Source organism: Mustela nigripes, chromosome 4 (assembly GCF_022355385.1).
Source record: "Mustela nigripes isolate SB6536 chromosome 4, MUSNIG.SB6536, whole genome shotgun sequence".
Taxonomy (NCBI): Eukaryota; Metazoa; Chordata; class Mammalia; order Carnivora; family Mustelidae; genus Mustela; species Mustela nigripes.
Window position 1 is genome coordinate 43,846,763 of NC_081560.1, and position 19,586 is coordinate 43,866,348.

Genomic DNA, 19,586 nt, shown 5'->3' on the forward strand with positions numbered 1-19,586 from the left:
AGAGAGATCACAAGTTGGCGGAGAGTCAGGCAGAGAGAGAGAGAGAGAAGCAGGCTCCCGCTGAGCAAAGAGCCCGATGCGGGGCTCGATCCCAGGACCCTGAGATCATGACCTGAGCCGAAGGCAGCGGCTTAATCCACTGAGCCACCCAGGCGCCCCGGTCTTTGTCTTTTTTAAAGGAAGCTCTACACCCAACATGGGGCTCAAACTCAGGACCCTGAGATCAAGAGTCACACGCTCTGTGGACCGAGCAAGCCAGACATCCCAACAGGCAGTATTTTTACAATTATTTAAAAATTGTAAAAAAGAGAAAATCAATCCAAAGTGTTATCTCTTTTATAAGTTAGCACTTCCCATCTCTACTTCCCCACTCCAGAGAGTAGGAGCATAAAACACTGAAGAAGGTGAGTCCCCAAATCCCCTATGTGTAAGACTCATTTTGGCCCAAATCATGAAGTACACCATACCAGCTGTGAGGGCAAGGTAAAGCCAGTATTTCCAGAACCTGAAACTCATCTCTTCCAAAAGGAAATCTTCACAGATAGCTTACAAGTTCAGCAGAAGTGAAAAGTGAAGTCCTGTAGCATTCCACTGTCCCAGGAACCTGTTCCAGAAGGAAGCCTCAGCTTCACTTAAGACAAATCACCTGTAAAGCTCCTTCAGACATTTCCCACACATGGCTTTGAACACCCAAGGCTTTTTTCACAAAAACTCCTGCTTTCTTAAGGAGGTGTGGGGCATTAACAAGACATTAACACTGAATTCACAGGACTCTTTAAACAAAGATGCTAAATTTAAGTATTAACTCATGATATTAATTATTATATTATCACATGTTATAGTATTAATATTATATTTTATCCACAATAAATATATTTTAATTATATATAATATAATATTATGATTATATATTATAATATTAATTAATGATATTAATTATAAACCCAGAGGTTCTTTGGGGGTTTTTTAAGTTTCTTTTTTTTAAGATTTTAAGTACTCTCTATACCCACTGTGGGGCTCGAACTCACAACCCCAAGATTAAGAGCTGTATATCCGTCAGTAGAGCCAGCCAGGCAGCCCTGATTCTTTGGGTTTTAAATGGAAGAAGCATATTGTGGTTCTAAATATGGCACCCCCCAAAGCACAACATTCAGGCTGTGTACATGCCCCAGACATCCCATAATGCTGTTGCTTACTCACCCACGCCTGCCTCCCCATAGCCCAGGTGGGGTGGAATGATCACTGTCCGTTTCTCTCCAACGCACATCTCTCTGAGACCCATATCCATTCCCAACACAACTTGTCCAGATCCCAAAACAATATTATACGTCTTGCCTAAATTCCACCTGAAAAATGAAACAGAAGAACCCCTGGTTAGGTCATCAACCCACTGGTAGTTGAAAGCGTTTTCGTGAGAGCACATCTACGTCTCTTCTGTGATCTTTCTGCCAAAGATACAAAACCGCTGTCTAATCGGGAGAAAATAGCAGACAAGCCCAAATTAAGAAACTACAAAAATAATGCAAAATTCTGCAAAACAATGAAAATGTGATCTTCAAAAGCATCAAGAAAAATCAAGGGAAGTCCGAGGAGCCATTCCAGAGCACTGGAGCATATTGAATGGGATCCTTTTGCTGTAAAAGACCTTATGGGAACAACTGGCAAAACTTAAGTGGGGTCTGAGGATTAAAAGATAGTAACATACCAGTGTTAGCTTTCTGGTTATAAAGTATGTGTTAGATTATGCAGGAGAATGTCCACATTTGTAGGAAATGCGCACTAAAGTACTCAGGGGTGATGGGATGTCATGGTGGGAACCCACTTCTCAATGATTCCAGGAAAAAAGAAGTCCTTTGGACTGCTCTTAGAACACTTCTCTATACTTTAATCAATATCCCAGTAAGGAATTTTCTTGAGAATTTGAAAAACACATAATAGACTCTGGGTTTTGGATTTAGCAAGACCTGTGTTTAAATCTTGCTTCTGCCACTTAACGGGACCCTGAGAAATAAAATCCTCCCATTTTCCCATCTAGAAACTGGAAATAGTAACAGCCATTTCACAGGGGTAGTCTCAGTAGTAAATAATATTCTCTGCTGGCACCAAGAAGAAAAGTGTAAAGAGCTCAGTAAGTGTACGGCCTTCAGTGTGTGGAGCACTTATGTCTGTAATAGTTTTTGATTTTAGAAAAATAACTGGAAGTTTAACCTCAGCCATGGTTTAAATTATCCTTGATGTCCACAGTCGCTATGAAACCCACATAAATAATCACCTCAATCACTATTGAAAATAAATCTCTTTCCAAACATATGGCACTACTACTTTCTACCACTTCCTAAAGATAAACAATGGGGCTATTCTTCAGTAGCAACGAAGAAAAGCCTCCCCAGTATCTGGGAGTCCCCTTGATGCCCGGTACCAGGTGGTGACAGCAGGAAGGCACAGCCCCTTTGGGTTCACATCCCTTTCTCAAGCTCCCCAGCCTCCCCTGGGGGCAGGGCTACCACCACCTTCCATCTCAATCTGGTTCCCACGGCCAGGCTGGTTGTCAGGCACCCACCAAATGCAAACAGGGTTTGCATTGGTCCTACCTGGGACAAAGTCAAAACAAAGCCAACTCTGGCACAGGACGCCTTGGCCCACGGCCTGTGGGAGGGAGCAGGACGTCCTCTGTCCCGCCTCCCACACAATTCCTCCTTTGTTGGCAGCACAGAGACACCCTCACACTGCCTTTCTCCAGGGACCCTTGGCGACTTCCCACAGGACAACTCTGTTTCAAAGTCTTACAGAATATTCAAAAAACTCATTTAATTGTCAAATAACAAGGGTTTATTCTTCCTCTCTGAGGCCAATTTAAACACACACTGAGAAAATCCTCCAAGCGAACATTTTGCTTTCATGTGTCACCTCTGAATGCCCCAGGAATTCTTCTCCCTCAGATCAACCTTTTATTCATTCATTTATTTATTTATTTATTTATTTATTTATTGGCCAGTTCTTCTCTGACATTCTCCTCATTCCTTCTGTGCATTCCCAGCTTCTCATCCACTGCAAGCTTCCTGTTTCCCACTTGCCAGCCGCGCTCTCTGGCTCTTTGCCCACATTTGCCTCCACCCTCTCAGCGGCCAGCCTCTCTCAGCGCTGAGCAAAAGCACCCACAGCAGCACCTGCCTCCTTGCTTACGAGCCCGTGGACAGCTTGGGGGTGGGAGCAGGTCTCCCCTCCCTCCCCCACACACAGGAGGCACACACCCACCATACATCCCATTTTCCCATCATCTTGCAGCTTACACCCGGAACAGACCACAGGGATGCCGGATGTTACTCTTCAGTGTGGATTTACACGGAACGCAAATGACTCTCATGGTCTAGAATGGAGTCTGGGGAGAGGAAGGAACATCACATGGCTCCCGGATACTCTGTAGGAATGTTGTGAATCCACCAAACATTAGAAGGCAGGAAGGCCGATTCTCCCCACCCTACAAGAGAAGCATATCCTGAACCCCCTGAGCGGGAATTCCTTTGTTCATTTTCCACCCCCCACTTCCCCTCACCCCTGCCCTGGAGCAGGAGCACCAGACAAGAACATGAACATTAGCAAGAGCAGTGACTGCAAACCACTGACCTCACAGACGATTCTAACCTTGTGGACCATTTTCACATGCATAAGCTTGCTTGACCCCCCAAGCAACAAGCCATGCTTCTTCTCCACTGCCCTCCAAAGCCTTCTAATATGAATGCAAGGAGGTTGGTTGTAAAGGGGATCCTTGTAAACCTGAGCCCCGGAAGCTAGTACGTATTTCATTGATTCTATAATGCACCTATGTTCACATTTTAACATCCCTGTAATTGCGATACACTTTATCATCAACAGCATGTTAACTTTTACTTTCTCTGAGATACATAAAACATGATACTTCTAATAATCAACACATTTTAGATCAGATGAAAAACACTAAATGTATTAATACACAGGATCTTGAAGCACCAAAGAGAATATTATCAAGAACGTGTCCCTAGGGCTCTGTCTCCATGTCTGGCTCTTGCCAGCCACCCACAATGTCACCTGAAGCTAGAAGGCAGAGGGGCAGGTGGGAGAGAGAGAGGCCCTCCTCATGCAGCATTAATGCAGCAACTCATATTTATATGAAGCCCTTCTTTCTCCCCAGCCCAAACTTAGGAATCTAAGTCAGGCTCAGTTTGAAAATGGACGTACTAAAATAAAAATATAAAGGAAGGCTGAAAATGTTTCTTTCCCAGAGAACATAATATTTTACTAACTTACAACTACATCTGAAGATTCAGAAACATAAGAAGCAAAACTTTTTACCAAAATTGGCCAATGATACTCGTTTATTGTTGATTTACTGTTGATCCCTATTAATAAAATTGCAGATTCACTTCGATCAATTAACATTTATAAAATGCTCCCTGTGTGCTATACTCTGCGCTAGGTGTAAGGAACAAAAATATGAATAAACGTGTTGGGTTTCTCTAAGATATTCAGACAGCAACAGAGATGGAAACAATAATAAATAACTAAAAACAAATAACTATGTTTTGCTAATAAAAATAATAACTTAAAACATTATGAGACACAGAAATGGGAGCAGCTGGTTCTTCCTAGGAATTAAGGAAAGACTTTGCAAAAAGGGAGGACATTTTAGCCAAGGCAGAAGTTGGCCAAAAGGAAGGGTTTAAGCAGTGCACATCTTGCACCACTGCACCCGGCAGCCCTATGAGGCAAAAGATGGGCCCTAACGGAAGATGAGATCAGTCAAGCAGAATGGAGCTGACATGTAGAGCCTAATGCACCAGACTGTAGAGTTTGTAATGTAGTTGTGGGTTAATTTTTAAGGACGGCCGTTATAAAATGACATCTGTTTTTTTCAGAAAGACAATTTCACAGGAGCAAAGTGGTATTATGCGTAGGGAACTTTTAGAATAATGCACCTGAGCAGTGAAGAAGCATGGAGAGAAAGGCCCTCAACCAGTATCTGACAAAAAGAAAAGGAGAATCTTGGGAACCTACAGCTGTTATCCTCCAGGCTTACTCCCCTACCATCCCCAGTGGCCCTTACGTGGAATCCAGCAGAGTCCCATCCAGAAGCGAGGCATTGTAGTGATACTTGAGGTAATCCCCCTTCTTACTCAGCACGGAGCAGTCAGGAGGCTTATAGTGGGAGGTGATGCTGATGGAGTCAGAAGGGTTGTGGAAGTCAATCACATGGATGTCAAACACCAGCACGGCTGAACCAGGGATATTCCCTAAAGGTCAGACACAGGAAATGAATGAGTGAGTCCTTGAAGCAGCAGCACATGTGCCTCCCCAGTGTCACCAGGGATTGTCCCCACAGACCTTCAGTGAGAAATACAGGGACCTAGACAGGAAAACCTAGAGAACAGTGGGAGACTGAAGCTAGAAGGGCCATTAGAAGTATCCTAACCCTCCTGGGGAAACCGAGGCACAGAGTTGCCCAGGATCACACAGCCAGTTAAGAACACAGTTTGGACTACAATTCAAGAGGATGAACTACTGCCCATGGATGGGATCGCTGAGCCTGAAAGATGTATACTGAGTTCATCACAGACAAGGAAATTAGCTCAGCCAAATTTAGGCTCACCTGGCTCCTACAGAAGTAAGATGGGAGATGAGAAAATCTGCTGTAGAGGGAAGGTTCACTCCACTCCCCCATTGTTGTGCAAGAGAAACTAAGCTAACAGAAACGTTACACGGGAGAAACTCCCAGCCAAAACTGGCCTATACACACCCCTTATGATATAGTATACCTAACAGTTCACGAAGTACTTTACAACACATCCCAACTCTTCTACACAAAATTATGAGTATAGTTTTCTTTTCCATCATCTCCACTTTTGAAAACATTACCTCACATCTGAATAATGTTTTACAGTTTACAGAAGTATTTTTCACATACACTCTCTCATTTTTTAAAAGATTTTAATTTTAAGTAATCTCCACACCCAACAAGGGGCTTGAACTCACAATCACAAGACCAAGAGTTGCAATTTGTACGGACAGAACCAGCCAGCACCCCTACACTCTCTCATTAAATCCCTGCAGTCACCTTGTCGGGGATTACTGTAAACCCAGGATTAGCAGATGCTCCATGAATTTAAGGACAGCTCAGGGGGCTGGCGAGGGGCAGGGGAACTCGTTAAACATATGCATCAGCTGTTTGACGTGCCCCCAGATCATTTCAGAAAAGTTTAAATGTAAAACTTTGTAATAGTGTTACGTAGGGGCGGCTGGGTGGCTTGGTCAGTTAAGGATCTGACTCTTGGTTTTAGTTCAGATCATGACTTCATGGGTCATGGAATCAAGCCCTGCTTAGGGATCGCCACTCAGTGGGGAGTCTGCTTGAGATTCTCTCTCTGCCACTCCTGCGTGATTCTCTCTCCAAAATAAATAAATAAATCTTTTAAAAAAATTACCATTCTTAGAATAAGGATGTATAATACTTCCATTAACATTTTACAGATAAAAAGTCAACTCAGGGGCACCTGAGTGGCTCAGTGGGTTAAAGCCTCTGCTTTCGGCCCAGGTCATAGTCTCAGGGTCCTGGGATCGAGCCCCGCATCAGGCTCTCTGCTCGGCGGGAAGCCTGCTTCCTCCCTCTCTCTCTGCCTGTCTCTCTGCCTACTTCTGATCTCTGTCTGTCAAATAAATAAATAAAATATTTGAAAAAAAAAAAAGCCAACTCAAATAGACTTTGTTCAAGAAAACAGGATGGCTATAGAAAGAATTCAGATAAAGATGTGTGAACACTAATAGTACCTACCTCCCACCCCTGCCACACATAATTTTCTGTGTCCATTTCTTGGTTCCTCTAACACACACACACACACACACACACACAGCGGATGCTTATTAAGTACTAAGAACACTTCTAAGTGCTTTCTGTGTACTTATTTATTTAGTTCTCATGATAATCCTATATTCCCAATCTAAGAGTGCTTAGAAGGTAATCTGGAAGTTGGGGGATACAAAACAAGGACAACCCCTTGGACAGAATCCATTCTTCCCTTCAGGGCTGCAGACACAATCAAGCATCCTAACTTCAGAGCGGACCCTGTGGAACAGAGTAGACAGCAGAGAGGCCCAGAGCTTTCCAGAAGGCCTACTCCCTCCCTTCTACCAGTCCTGCAGGGAAAAATGGCCTCCACAAAATGAAATGCCAAGAATGGAGCTGCAGAACCCCATGGAGAGCCCAGAATTTCATTCCTTCCACAAATATTTATTGAATGTTTACTGTGTGCTTAGCCCCATGGTATGTACTCCGTGTCTTGACACCATTCTGGGGTCAGTCCCTGAGGGATTAACATTAGGTCCTATGCAAACCCCACAAAGAGGGCAGAGGGATGCTAATCCAAAGAAGACAGAGGTGCCCTCCCCAGCCCTGTGCAAGAGCATCTGGGGGGTACCTGTCAGAGTGTCCCTGCCCTCACAACAACATATAATTTGAGATGAAGCAGCCTCTTAGCCACAGAATTTATGAGTCTTCAGATGTTTCCCAGAGCCTTATATAATTCTTTGCAGAGCTCTGTCTCATACTTGATAGAAAGCCAAAAGGAAAAAAATAATTTCAGCAAATGTTTTCCATCAATACATTATTTTTAGAGAAACGAAGGATTAATCCTGAGGGCTTAGAAAACACGAATGCTCAGAAAGCATTTGTCTATTTCTGTATGTATTTGAGTAGAAGTTTACGTGATACAAAACAGTGGAGCATCAAGACAAAAACAGGACAAGAAGCAAGGCCTGTTGACTATGTCTTAAGTTGTGACCTGCTATGGCTTTATAGATCAGACCTTTAATGGGGCCCCTTGCTGGCTCAGTCATAGAGCACGTGATTCTTGATCTCGGGATGGTGAGTTTGAGCCCCACACTGGAGGCAGAGTTTACGCTAAAAAAGAAAAAAAAAAAAGAAAAAGAAAAGGAATCTATTGTATTTATCAGTGTAGGTGAATGTGTATTTTCACTTCATGGTTGTATTAGTTTCCTATTGTTACTATAACAAATTTCTACAAATTTGGTGGTTTAAAGCAATGCACATTTATTCTCATAACTCTGGAGGGTCCAAAGACTGAATTCAAGGTGTTGGCAGGGATGCTTTCCTTTTGGAGGCTTCGGGGTAGAATCTGTTTCCTCACCTTTTGCAGCTCCCTGTAGCTGCCCTCCTCATTCCTTGACCTGTGGCCCCTTCATCCAACTTCCAAGCCAGCAGCTTAGCATTTTCTCCTCTCTCTGATCTCCTGCTTCCCTCTTACATAGGCTCTTGTAAGCACCTCAAGGCCACCTGGATGACTCAGAATAACCCCCCACCCCACAACCCTCACCTTAATCACATCCATAAAATCACTTCCACTGGGTAAGGCAACATATCCACAGGTTCTGTGGATAGGACGGGGACATATTTGGGGCCACTATTCCACCTACCATGTTACAATGTTTATTCCTACATGGAGGGACTAAGGGAGATTTTTGTTTTCTTTCATTATCTACATTTTCTTTTTTCTGAAGTCAGCACATATCATTTGTATAATGTTTAAAAGGGGGGTTGCTGGGACGCCTGGGTGGCTCAGTTGGTTAAGCATCTGCCTTCGGCTTGGGTCATGATCCCAGGGTCCTGGGATTCAGTCCCACACTGGGCTCCTTGCTCAGTGGACAGGATGCCTCTCCCTCTGTCTGCCACTCGCCCTGCTTGTGCGCGCGCTCTCTCTCTCTCTGACAAATAAATAAAATCTTAAATAAATAAATAAATAAATAAATAAAAGGGGGGTTGCTATTAGAGTGACAAAAGTGTTCTAAAATTGGCTTAAGGTGATGGTTACCCAACTCACTACATTTACTAAAAGTCACTGAATTGGGGATGCTGGTTGGGACAGTCGGTTAAGCATCCAACTCTTGGTTCCGGCTCAGGTCATGCTCTCAGGGTCATGAAGTCAAGCCCTATGCTGGGCTCTGTACTCAGCATGGAGTCTGCTTGAGATTCTCTCTCCCTCTACCCCTCCCAGCTCATGCTCTCTCTCTTTAAATATCAATAAATAAATCTTTCAAAGTCACTGAACTGTACACTTAAAATGAGTAAATTTTATGGCATATAAATTACACCTCAATAAAACTGTTAGAGACCAAAGACCAAAAAGGGGGTGGTTTGCAATAGATGTTCAAATGGCTCAAAAAAACCCCAGAAAACTATAATTAGATAGAGACGATAAATACAGCAAGATGTTAACAGTTGATGAATCTAATAGTTCATCTCAGAGTTCTTTCAACTTTGGCATAGGTCTAAGAATTTTCAAATAAGAAAATGGGCACCGGAGACAAGAAGAAAGAATAGACCATCTCTAGAAACCAAAGATATTGGACATTCAAGTCTGTAATGGGACTTTTGGCTTCCACATTTTGGCTCTCAAGAACCAAAATTGCCTGGAAGCAGCCAGAACTCACCTCTACCTTCCTCTCCATAGCCAAGGTGAGGTGGGACCACAATCCTCCGCTTCTCTCCGATGCAAACACCAAGTAGACCTTCATCCATGCCAGCAATCACGTAGCCCTGCCCAATGTATGTGTCAAAGGTGCGGTTCCGTGAGTAGCTAGAAAAGAAGGAAAGAAAGAAATTCCTCACAAGCAACACCACAGCAGCTGGGTATGCTAGTCAGCACAACAAGACAACAGGAAGACAGAGGACTCCAGAACCCGGAATAGGCTGAAACTTAGAATGTGAGGAAACAGGCTCTCCTGAGAACACACATTCCCAAGAACTCACACACACACAGAGAAGAGCAGGAGCGGCCATGTACAAAAACACTCCTAGAAACAAGCCCTCCATCCCTCTGGTTTGGTCAGGTTATGGATGGGATGCACGTGACAAGAAGCAACCACACAGATATGCAACTACTGTACATTGGACTATGCTTGGTAACCAGGTCAAATTAATGAAAAAGGCATCCAGGGTGGCTCTTACTAGAAACTAAGAATGTGTCCCAAGGACAATGTCTCCAGTATCTAAAGAAAAGAATATCTGTATATATGAGACATGAATATTTGGATTGCTAGAAAAGTAATACACACACACACACAGTATGTATATATATGTGTATATAATATACATTATAATATATATTATATATATAATATACATTATATACATATATACACACATATGTGTGTGTTGTGTGTATATAATATACATTATATACATATATATATTTTATATATATAAACATGTATGTGTGTGTGTTGGGTGTGTGTGTGTGTGTGTGTATATATATATATATATATATACACATACACATACAATTTAACTCTGCAGTCCCCACCAGAGCCTGGATGACTCTTCTTACTGTAATCCCTCCTCACCAAGCCACCTTCTGGTGAGATACTTGGGTTTCCCAAGTGCCACTGGCAGGAGGCCCAAGCATTCTGCTCAGTGGAGAGATCCAGCCTTTTTATAAGCTGCCAATTGAATCTGATTCCTGTGAGTTTGGTGAGGACAGGAATCAATTCCCCAAAGCCAGATGTTTCTAGAATAAAATAATAAAATTTAATATGCCACGTCTCCTACCAAAGTCTGAACCACAGTGATCTGCACTCATGTGGCAAGAAGCCTGTCCTGAAAGAGCCAGTCCGTTTCACCATTACCTCAAACACGGCCAAAGGATGACTGCCTCAGAGAAGACAGCCAGCTAACTGGGGACAGGGGGATGAGAAGACCGAGCTGTGAGGGGCTGTGCCTCCTCAGTAGCCCTCAGAGACCAAACACAAGGCTAAGGGCCATGAAAAATGACAGTAACAGATGATTCTCCTCACCCAGGAAGACGATAATCTACATAGCACCCCAGAAGAGACTATGGAGAAATATCCTTTCCGCCACATTGTGGAGTTCCAGCACTCAGCCCCTCACATGGGCCAGGAGGGCCAGGAGGAGAACACAGCCGAGGAAGGCAGGCTTGGCTCCCTAGCATCCTCTCACCATGAGCCAGCCTCATGGTTCCCCAGGTTACTAGCTCTCTGGAGATCATCACCAGAGTACACCCTACGACCAGACATTCAGGAAAGAGGAAAACTCCTCCCAGATGGGGTCCCTTATAGAGAGACACTAAGCAGTGGGAGATGGCAGGTGCCCCAGAGAAGTCTGAGCCACTGGGTGAAACAGCAAATGTTCCATGGGGTTTGGGGAGACAGTGGACACTGAGGAGGCAGGATCTGCACAGGGGAAAGCACTGCACAGTGAGGCCAAGGCCAAGAGGCAGGAAAGAGCCTCAGAAAACAAGAACGAAGGAGCAGAGTGGCCATAAAATATAGAGAACTTTGAATAACTTTAAAAGAAGATTTATATGGGAAACCATCATGTTCCCCAGTGGGAAAACTGAAAACTAGAAAGCTGTCAGTGCTCCCCCAAACTAATTTATGAATTTTGAAACAATTCCAAACAAAATATGAACACCATGTATGGGGGAGGAAAGGGACTCAAAAATTTATCTGGGGAAAAAGAACCAATTTAAAATGATATTTTGAGGGGACCTGGATGGCTCAGTCTGTTGAGCAACCGACTCTTGATTTCACCTCAAGTCATGGTCTCGAGGTCATGACATTTGTGCCCCCAGCAGGTTCCATGCTCAGCAGGTAGTCTGGTTCTCTCTCTCTCTCCCTCTGCCCCTCCCCAACTTGTGCTCACTCTCTCTAAAATAAATAAATAAATATTTTAAATGAATGAATGAATAAATAAAATTATGTTTTATTATGCTGACTCAGGAGAGCATGCAACTCCTGATCTCAGATTCGAGCCCCACATTGTAGGTAGAGATTATCTCAAAAAAAAAAAAAAAAAAAGAAAAGAAGAGAAAAGAAAAGAAAGAAAAAAGAAAAAAGAAAAAACCCCACAAAACTTAAAAATGGTGTTTGGAAGGTACAGGATATAACAGGCTCTTATTCCTGCAAAAAATTAAACTGAGAGAATGTATTTCACTCTATATGTGCGAAAGACCTATGAAATTAAAAATACTGGCTCCCACAGAGAGGGGAGTATCCGAGTTTAAGCCCCACACCAGGTATAGAGATTACTTTTAAAAAATTAAAATCTTGGGGCGCCTGGGTGGCTCAGTCATTAAGTGTTTGCTTTCACCTTGAGTCAGATCCCAAGGTCCTGGGATCGAGCCCCTCGCTGGGCTCCCTGCTCAGCAGGAAGCCTGCTTCTTCCTCTCCCACTCCCCCTGTTTGTGTTCCCTCTCTCACTCTCTCTCTCTGTCAAACAAATAAATAAAATCTTTTAAAAAATTAAAATCTTTTTAAAAAAAGTCATTTTAGATGAGTGAGGGAAAAACAGTTTTCAGTAAATGGTGTTTGAAAAACTAACTAACCATCTGGAAAGACATAAAGTTAGATCCTTATTGTCACACTGAATACCACAATAAATTCCAGATGGATTGAAGATTTAAACATGAAAGATTTATGAACACGGAGAGACACTTTGGAAGGTTATTAATATTTATGGCTAAAGAGGTTAATGGGAAATTATTACATTTTATTAAATTTATTAAATTATTACATTATAATACACCTTTGTATTGTTTCACTTATACAATAAGAACATAAAACTTTTTTTTGAGTAGGCTCTATGCCCAACATGGTGTTTGAACTTACAACCCTGAGATCAAGAGTCAAATGCTCTACTGATTGAGCCAGCCAGGCACCCAAGAACACAATACTTTTTAAAATAGAAATTTTAATAAATAATATTTTTTTTAACTTTTGAAAGATTTTATTTATTTTTTGACAGAGAGAGACACAGTGAGAGAGGGAACACACGCAGAGGGAGTAGGAGAGGGAGAAGCAGGCTTCCTGTTGAGCAGGGAGCCCAGGACCCTGGGATCACGACCTGAGCTGCAGGCAGATACTTAATGACTGAGCCACCCAGGTGCCCCAACATTTTTTTTAAGGATTTTATTTATTTATTTGAGACAGAAAGATAGAGAGAGAGAGAAAGCACAAGCAGGGGGAGAGGCAGAGGGAGAGAGAGAAGCAGACTCACCACTGAGCCAAGAGCCTGATGTGGAGCTCCATCCCAGGACGCTGGGATCATAACCATCTGAGCCACCCAGTCAACCCTCCTTAATTTTTTTTAAGGATGAATTTATTTATTTGGGAGAGAGACAAAGAGAGACTATGGGAAGAGGGGCAAAGGGAGAGGGAGGGAGAGAATCTCAAGCACACTCCCTGCTGAGCACAGAGCCCAACTTGGGCCTTGATCTCACAACCCTGAGATCATAACCTGAGCTAAAATCAAGAGCCAACTGACTGAGCCACTCAGGTGCCCCATGGTTCTTTTCCTATGGAAAGAAATCTGGTATACACTAGAAAAAATGGTCTTTTAATTAGTAGATTTTTAAAATTTTAATTTAATTAATTTAATATAATTAATAGAATTCCAGGGAATAATGGACAGAACCAAGCTCACAAGTAACAACTAATAACACACACACACACACACTGAATATTTTCTGTAGTAGAAAAAGAATAAAGACAAATGTTCATCAGTAGGAGAATAGTTAAATAAATTTGGAATATTCACCCAATGAAACACTAGGCAGACATAAAGTATAAATAATTCCTCTCCGTGTGTGTGTGTGTGTGTGTGTGTGTATTTTTTATTAAGTAGGCTCCATGCCCAGCATGGACCCCACTGGGGGCTTGAACTCACAACTCTGAGATAAAGCCCTGAGCTGTCTCTCTATATATTAATATGGGAAAATGCCAAGGTGGAAAAAAAAAAAAGAAGCAAGAGGCAGAGTAGTGTATTCTGTATACTATACACTATACACTATAAAGGGGAGAAATAAGATAACATCCATAGTTGTTTATATCTGCATTAGAAAAAAATCCACACAGTGGAGGAATAAAAAAGAAACTTATTAAGAAAAGTGGTTAAGGGGCACCTGAGTGGCTCAGTCGGTTAGGCATCTGCCTTCTGCTCAGGTCATGATCCCAGTGTCCTGGGATCGAGTCCCACATTGGGCTCTCTGTTCCGCGGAGAGCCTGCTACTACTCTGCCTGCTTGTGCTCTTCTCTCTCTCTCTGTCAAATAAATAAAATCTTTAAAAAAAAAATTTTTTTTTTAAGTGGTTAATTTTAGGAGTGCCTGCCTGGCTCAGTAGGTAGAGTATGCAACTCTTGATCTCAGGGTCATGAGTTCAAGCTCCACATCGGGTATAAAGCTTACATACATACATATATACATACACACATACATACATACATACATAAAGGCAAGTAGTTAATTCCCAGTGGCTAGGAGAGAGGGAGATGTCAGGTAGGCAGGGGTGGGTAATAGAAGATATCTTAATCCACACTTAGTTTTAATTTTGAATCATGTGACTATTATTTTTCCCCCAAATCAGGTGAAAATTGTAAAAGAGGAGACCCTAAGAATAGGAAAGATACATCATTCAAACAAAACAATGCAATATAAAAATTCTTCTGTGATGTTTTCAGGTGATGGAAGAAATTTGAAATTACAACCTCAGGGAGACAGGTAGGCTGCTGTCACTACCTGTTTGCTCCACAGGAAGCTGAGGAGGTGGTTTCCAAAGAGCTTGTGCCACTTGAAGGAGCAAGACAGAGCAAGCCACCTGCCCCAGCCACCTTCGCAGCTGCGGAAGCCTCAGAAGCAAACCAGGACAGTGAGTAACAACAGTGGCACGGTAATTCACCTCCACAGCGGGATGGGAGCTGGAAGCACACAGCCCAACTCCTCCAGTAGCCTCTGAAGTTCACAGAGCACTTCCCCCCCCTCCCCCATGTTATGTTATAGAGTAGTCTTACATACCTTATCTCTTTAACCATTTCTGGGAAAGGTACCAGTTACAGGAGGAAAACCCTGAAGAGCAGGGAGGTCAAATGTCATGCAAAGTCACCACACACCAGGACAAGAACCCAGGTTTCCTGGCACCAAGTCCGTTCTCTTCTCATCCTACCAACCAGGCCTCGGTTCTGGCCACTTCCCATTGTGGATCCCATAGCTGGCTGCACATTTGGATGGTGGAGCACAGTGTGGGGGATGGTGGGAGTAGAGGCTGAGTCACTCCTGTTTTCCTGCAGACTTATTCCCCACAGACCCCAAGAAGGAGACCGTTCTAACAGCCTCTGAAGGAATTCAATGTCAGAAAACAAAGATATGTTGGAGATGAAAATACTAACTACAAATCAGCATTGACAGAGTATTTAGATCATGGTCCAGCCATAGGTAGACTGTATTTAATAAGATGTTCTGATGAGTGAAGGCTCCAGTTGTTTCCTTACCTGGAATCAAAGAAGGTGCCATCCAGAAGGGTGCCATTGTAATGATACCTGAGAAAGTCCCCACTTTGACTGTGCCGCTCACAGTTTTCTGGGACTACCTTGTTCTCAATGGAAATGCCATCCTTGGGGTTATGGAGGTCCAGTAATGCAACATCAAACACCAGAGATGCCTGTCCAGGAATGTCTTTCCCTAGAGTAGAATGGAGGAAGAAGATGAAATCAAGAAACAAGATTTAGGAAGCCCTTTTTTTTTAAGGTTTTATGCGTTTGTTAGAGAGAGAGAGTACAAGCAGGGGGAGAGGCAGGCAGAGGGAAAAGCAGGCTCCATGCTGAGCAAGGACTCTGAACCCTAGGACCCTGGGATCGTCACCTGAGCCAAAGGCTGATGCTTAACTGAGCCACACAGGCGCCCATAAGAAGTACTTTTAACTACAACTCAATTCCCACTGTGTTGGTATTACTCATTCCTTGAAGTTTCCAAGTTGAGGAAAGAAATGTTCTTTCACACGTTGGGTGGTCCAGCTATGTTCTGTCACCACTGTGTCCATGGTGCCCAACCATGCACTGGCGAATATAATTTGAAGCCTGACTTCTTCAGAAAAAGGAGCAAACCGATATTAATGACATGCGAGACTACTACAACCATATTGTCTGCTTGTGCTGACAAATCAAGGCTCTATGTGGGTGGTTATGAACCCATATGAAAACCCAAATACATGCCTCTGTGGGCTTCTGTTTATGTACAAATGCAAATCATACATTTAAAGGCATAAATTCTAAACCTTGGACCTGGTTCTACAGAATACTACATAGACTTGTTCTCTGGAACCAGCCACCAATTTTTTTGAAAAGGCAAACTGCAAAATTCAGTTTATTAAGTGCCTCCAAAACAGGAGATAAATAAAATTAAAACTAGCCGAGAGGTGGGGCGCCTGGGTGGCTCAGTGGGTTGAAGCCTCTGCCTTCGGCTCAGGTCGTGATCTCAGGGTCCTGGGATGGAGCCCCGCTTCAGGCTCTCTGCTCAGTGGGGAGCCTGCTTCCCTCTCTCTGCCTGCCTCTCTGCCTACTTGTGATCTCTGTCAAAAAAAACCAAAATACAAAAAACAAAAAACCTAGCTGAGAGGGGGCAAAATGGCACCCATAACGCAAAATATAAGTCATCAAATTGCTTCTAACTTTGGGATGGTACTGCTTCTTTTGGATACTCCCAACAGTGGGGACTTCATGAACATCTACAAAATGATAATCTACATGAAGAGACTATTGGGTACGAACTCATCAAGCAAAGATCAACGTCAACCAATAAATAATTCAATTCAGTCCCTTGAGATAAAGGAAGTTAACTGACAAACCACCTATCTCAACACTCTTACTTGCCATTTGTTAAACCTTGCAAAGGAGTAGGCCTGGGCGAGTGAATGACACAGCATACTAAGCCTGAGTTTCTTCAACCGGCTCTTTGGCAGAGCCCACCCCTCCTCCTTCCCCTCAAGGGAATAATGCAATCTTCGGAAAGCAGCTGCTGAGTCAGCCTGTGGAATGTAAGGTGTGGTCAATCCCCTAAGTGTGTGAATGGGTATGTGTGTGTGATAGAATAGGAATCTTTTGTACTTTTATGTATTTTTTAATTTAGGAGAAAAAAGAAAACCTTAAAAGTAACTCCAGAATTTAAATTTTTCTAGCGTTATCATGGACTAATTGAATATTGGTTTTTTAATAACAACTTTATCAAGATATAATTTCCATACCATACCATACAATTCTCCTATGTAAAGTTATACCTGGGGCGCCTGGGTGGCTCAGTTGGTTAAATGTCTGACTCTTGATTTTTGCTCAGGTTATGATCTCAGAGTTGTGAGACTGAACCCGAGTCAGGCTCGGCACAGGGTGTGGAGCCTGCTTAAGATTCTCTCCCCACCAATCCCCTGCTCCCTCTGCCCCTCCCGACCCTCTCTAAAATAAATAAACAAACAAGCAAATAAATAAATAAATAAATAAATAAATAAATAAATTTATTCCTGGATACCTGAGTACAGTATTAAAGTAGTAAATAATAACTATTTCAAATAAACTGCTTCCCTCAAATATTTAACACAGTTTTTATTTAAAATAAGTAAATAATATTCCTCAAATTAGGCCAGGCATCTAGTTTTATTATATATGAGGTATGCATCTGGATGACATCGAAAGGATGTGAGAGCCAAGGGAAATGGACTTGCACTGGCTAAGGACGAGACCACTAGAGTATCAATCAGAATAACAACATGTCTTGGGGAACCGAGAATGAAGATGTATTTACAGCAGTTGTTTTCACATTTTATTTTTCTTTTAGCAAGGAATCCCCACCCCTGCTTTTTGAAGGGACTGTCTGGAGATCCCCAGCAATAAAAGAGGAGGTGGAGAGGGGAGAAGGCTGAGCCCCGTTTCCTCCTCTCTGCTCCGGTCTGTAGACATAGAGTGCCAGGGAACATAGCTCGGAAAACATTATGGTAGGGTTATTATAAGTTGGTTAAACTTATTATACAGTCAGTATAACAAATGTCACCGTCAGTAAAAAATGCATCATATTTCCATTTCAATTCTTAACTACATATACCTGCTTGTTTAAACGCCAGGAGGTTCTCTTTGTTGTGTTAGCCTGTCAGTGTGATTAAATATGCCTGCAATTAAAATATGAGTAACCGCAAAATGCCATTTACCAGCCATCATTCTGTTTTCTTCCTTCAAAAAAGGACACTAGTTTCGGGCGCCTGGGTGGCTCAGTGGGTTAAGCCTCTGCTTTCGGCTCAGGTCATGATCTCAGGGTCCTGGGATCGAGCCCCGAATCAGGCTCTCTGCTCAGCAGGGGGCCTGCTCCCCCCGCCCCCGCCTGCCTACTTGTAATCTCTCTCTCTGTGTCAAATAAATAAATAAAATCTTAAAAAAAAAAAGGGACACTAGTTTGAATTCATGCTTTTTCTAACATGAGGCTTTGCATCTGCCCACAGGGAACGAATGTCGCAGGTAAAACCCAACCTGGAGATACAAATCAGGGGCGGGGGGGATGGAAATGGCAAACCTGACATCGTGTTAAATTTCTACCTTGAGATCTACAACATTTGGACTTTCTAGTTTAAATCTCATTTCACAGATGGGAAAATGCAGGCTGGAGAGGCTGCGTAAGGTTACAGCTTATGAGGCAGTGGCAGATGCTTTACTTATGAACGCCAATGACCATGAATAAGTGGAAGTTTCCACAATTCAGTGATGAGAGGTAGATGATTTAAACTACCATAGCCCAACGGAACTTTCTACAGTGATGGAAATGCTCTGTACCTGCACTGCCCGGGACAGCAGCCCTCAGCAACATGTGACTCTAAAGTACATGAAGTGTGGCAGTGTGGCTAAGGCACAGAATTTTCAATTTTACTTAATTTTAGTTTATTTTTAAATTTAACTATAAACAGCCACATGTTGCTAGTGGCTATTATATTGGACAGTGTAAGTCTAGACCAAAACATCTGGCAGGTTTCATGTGGTAAGCTGAATTAATGACAGCAATAAAAATATAAGGACAGATGAGGGGCGACTGTCCAGCTTAGTTGGAAGAGCACGCGACTCTTGATCTTTGGGTCATGAGTTGGGGGGGCCCACCTTGGGTATAGAGATTACTTAAAATTAAATCTTAAGGGGCACCTGGATGGCTCAGTGGGTTAAGCATCTGCCTTCGGCTCAGGTCATGGTCTCAGAGTCCTAGGATCGAGCCCTGTGTCAGGGAGCCCCTGCTTGTGCTCTCTCACCCTCTCTCTCTCTCTCTCAAATACATACATAAAATATTTTAAAATAAATAAATAAATAAAATCTTAAAAAAAAGACAGATGAGAGCAGCTTGAAGAATGAGAAAGACTTACCATCTCCCTCTTCTCCATAGGCCAGAAAAGGAGGTATGGTGATGATGCGCTTTTCCCCCACACACATCCCCAACAGCCCTTTGTCCATTCCAGGAATCAGCCAGCCAATGCCTACATACGTGTCATATGTTTTCATGCGATTATGACTGAAAACCAATGAGAAAGGGGGAAAGTTCCATGCTATTGAGGGTGTTTCCAACTCATTCCTCAATAAGGCTTTAGGAACCCAATTATCATCTAAATAGTGAAACTATACCCATCCCTGACGACAGGCATTTTTAGATCTTTGTTCCCAAAGACGGCAGAAAAGTCGTGTAATTAAATCACAGTGATTAACAAAAGCAGGCCTGCTACTCTATCTAACTAAATACG

The 19,586-nt window shown here is 42.8% G+C and overlaps 2 protein-coding genes across 2 annotated transcripts in view; one reads left to right on the forward strand and one right to left on the reverse strand.

Annotated features, from left to right (window-relative positions):
* KBTBD2 (kelch repeat and BTB domain containing 2) overlaps window positions 1–19,586 on the forward strand; it is a 194,110-nt gene that overhangs the window by 84,992 nt on the left and 89,532 nt on the right. The gene's annotated exons all lie outside the window — the stretch shown is intronic.
* Window positions 1–19,586, reverse strand: part of FKBP9 (FKBP prolyl isomerase 9) — a 39,490-nt gene that overhangs the window by 6,814 nt on the left and 13,090 nt on the right. The window contains exons 4-8 of the mRNA XM_059396593.1: window positions 19,215–19,360; window positions 15,325–15,514; window positions 9,475–9,620; window positions 5,081–5,267; window positions 1,201–1,346 (exon numbers count right to left, since the gene is read on the reverse strand). Coding sequence (XP_059252576.1) covers window positions 1,201–1,346; window positions 5,081–5,267; window positions 9,475–9,620; window positions 15,325–15,514; window positions 19,215–19,360 — 815 coding nt within the window. The remainder of the gene's footprint in view (window positions 1–1,200; window positions 1,347–5,080; window positions 5,268–9,474; window positions 9,621–15,324; window positions 15,515–19,214; window positions 19,361–19,586) is intronic.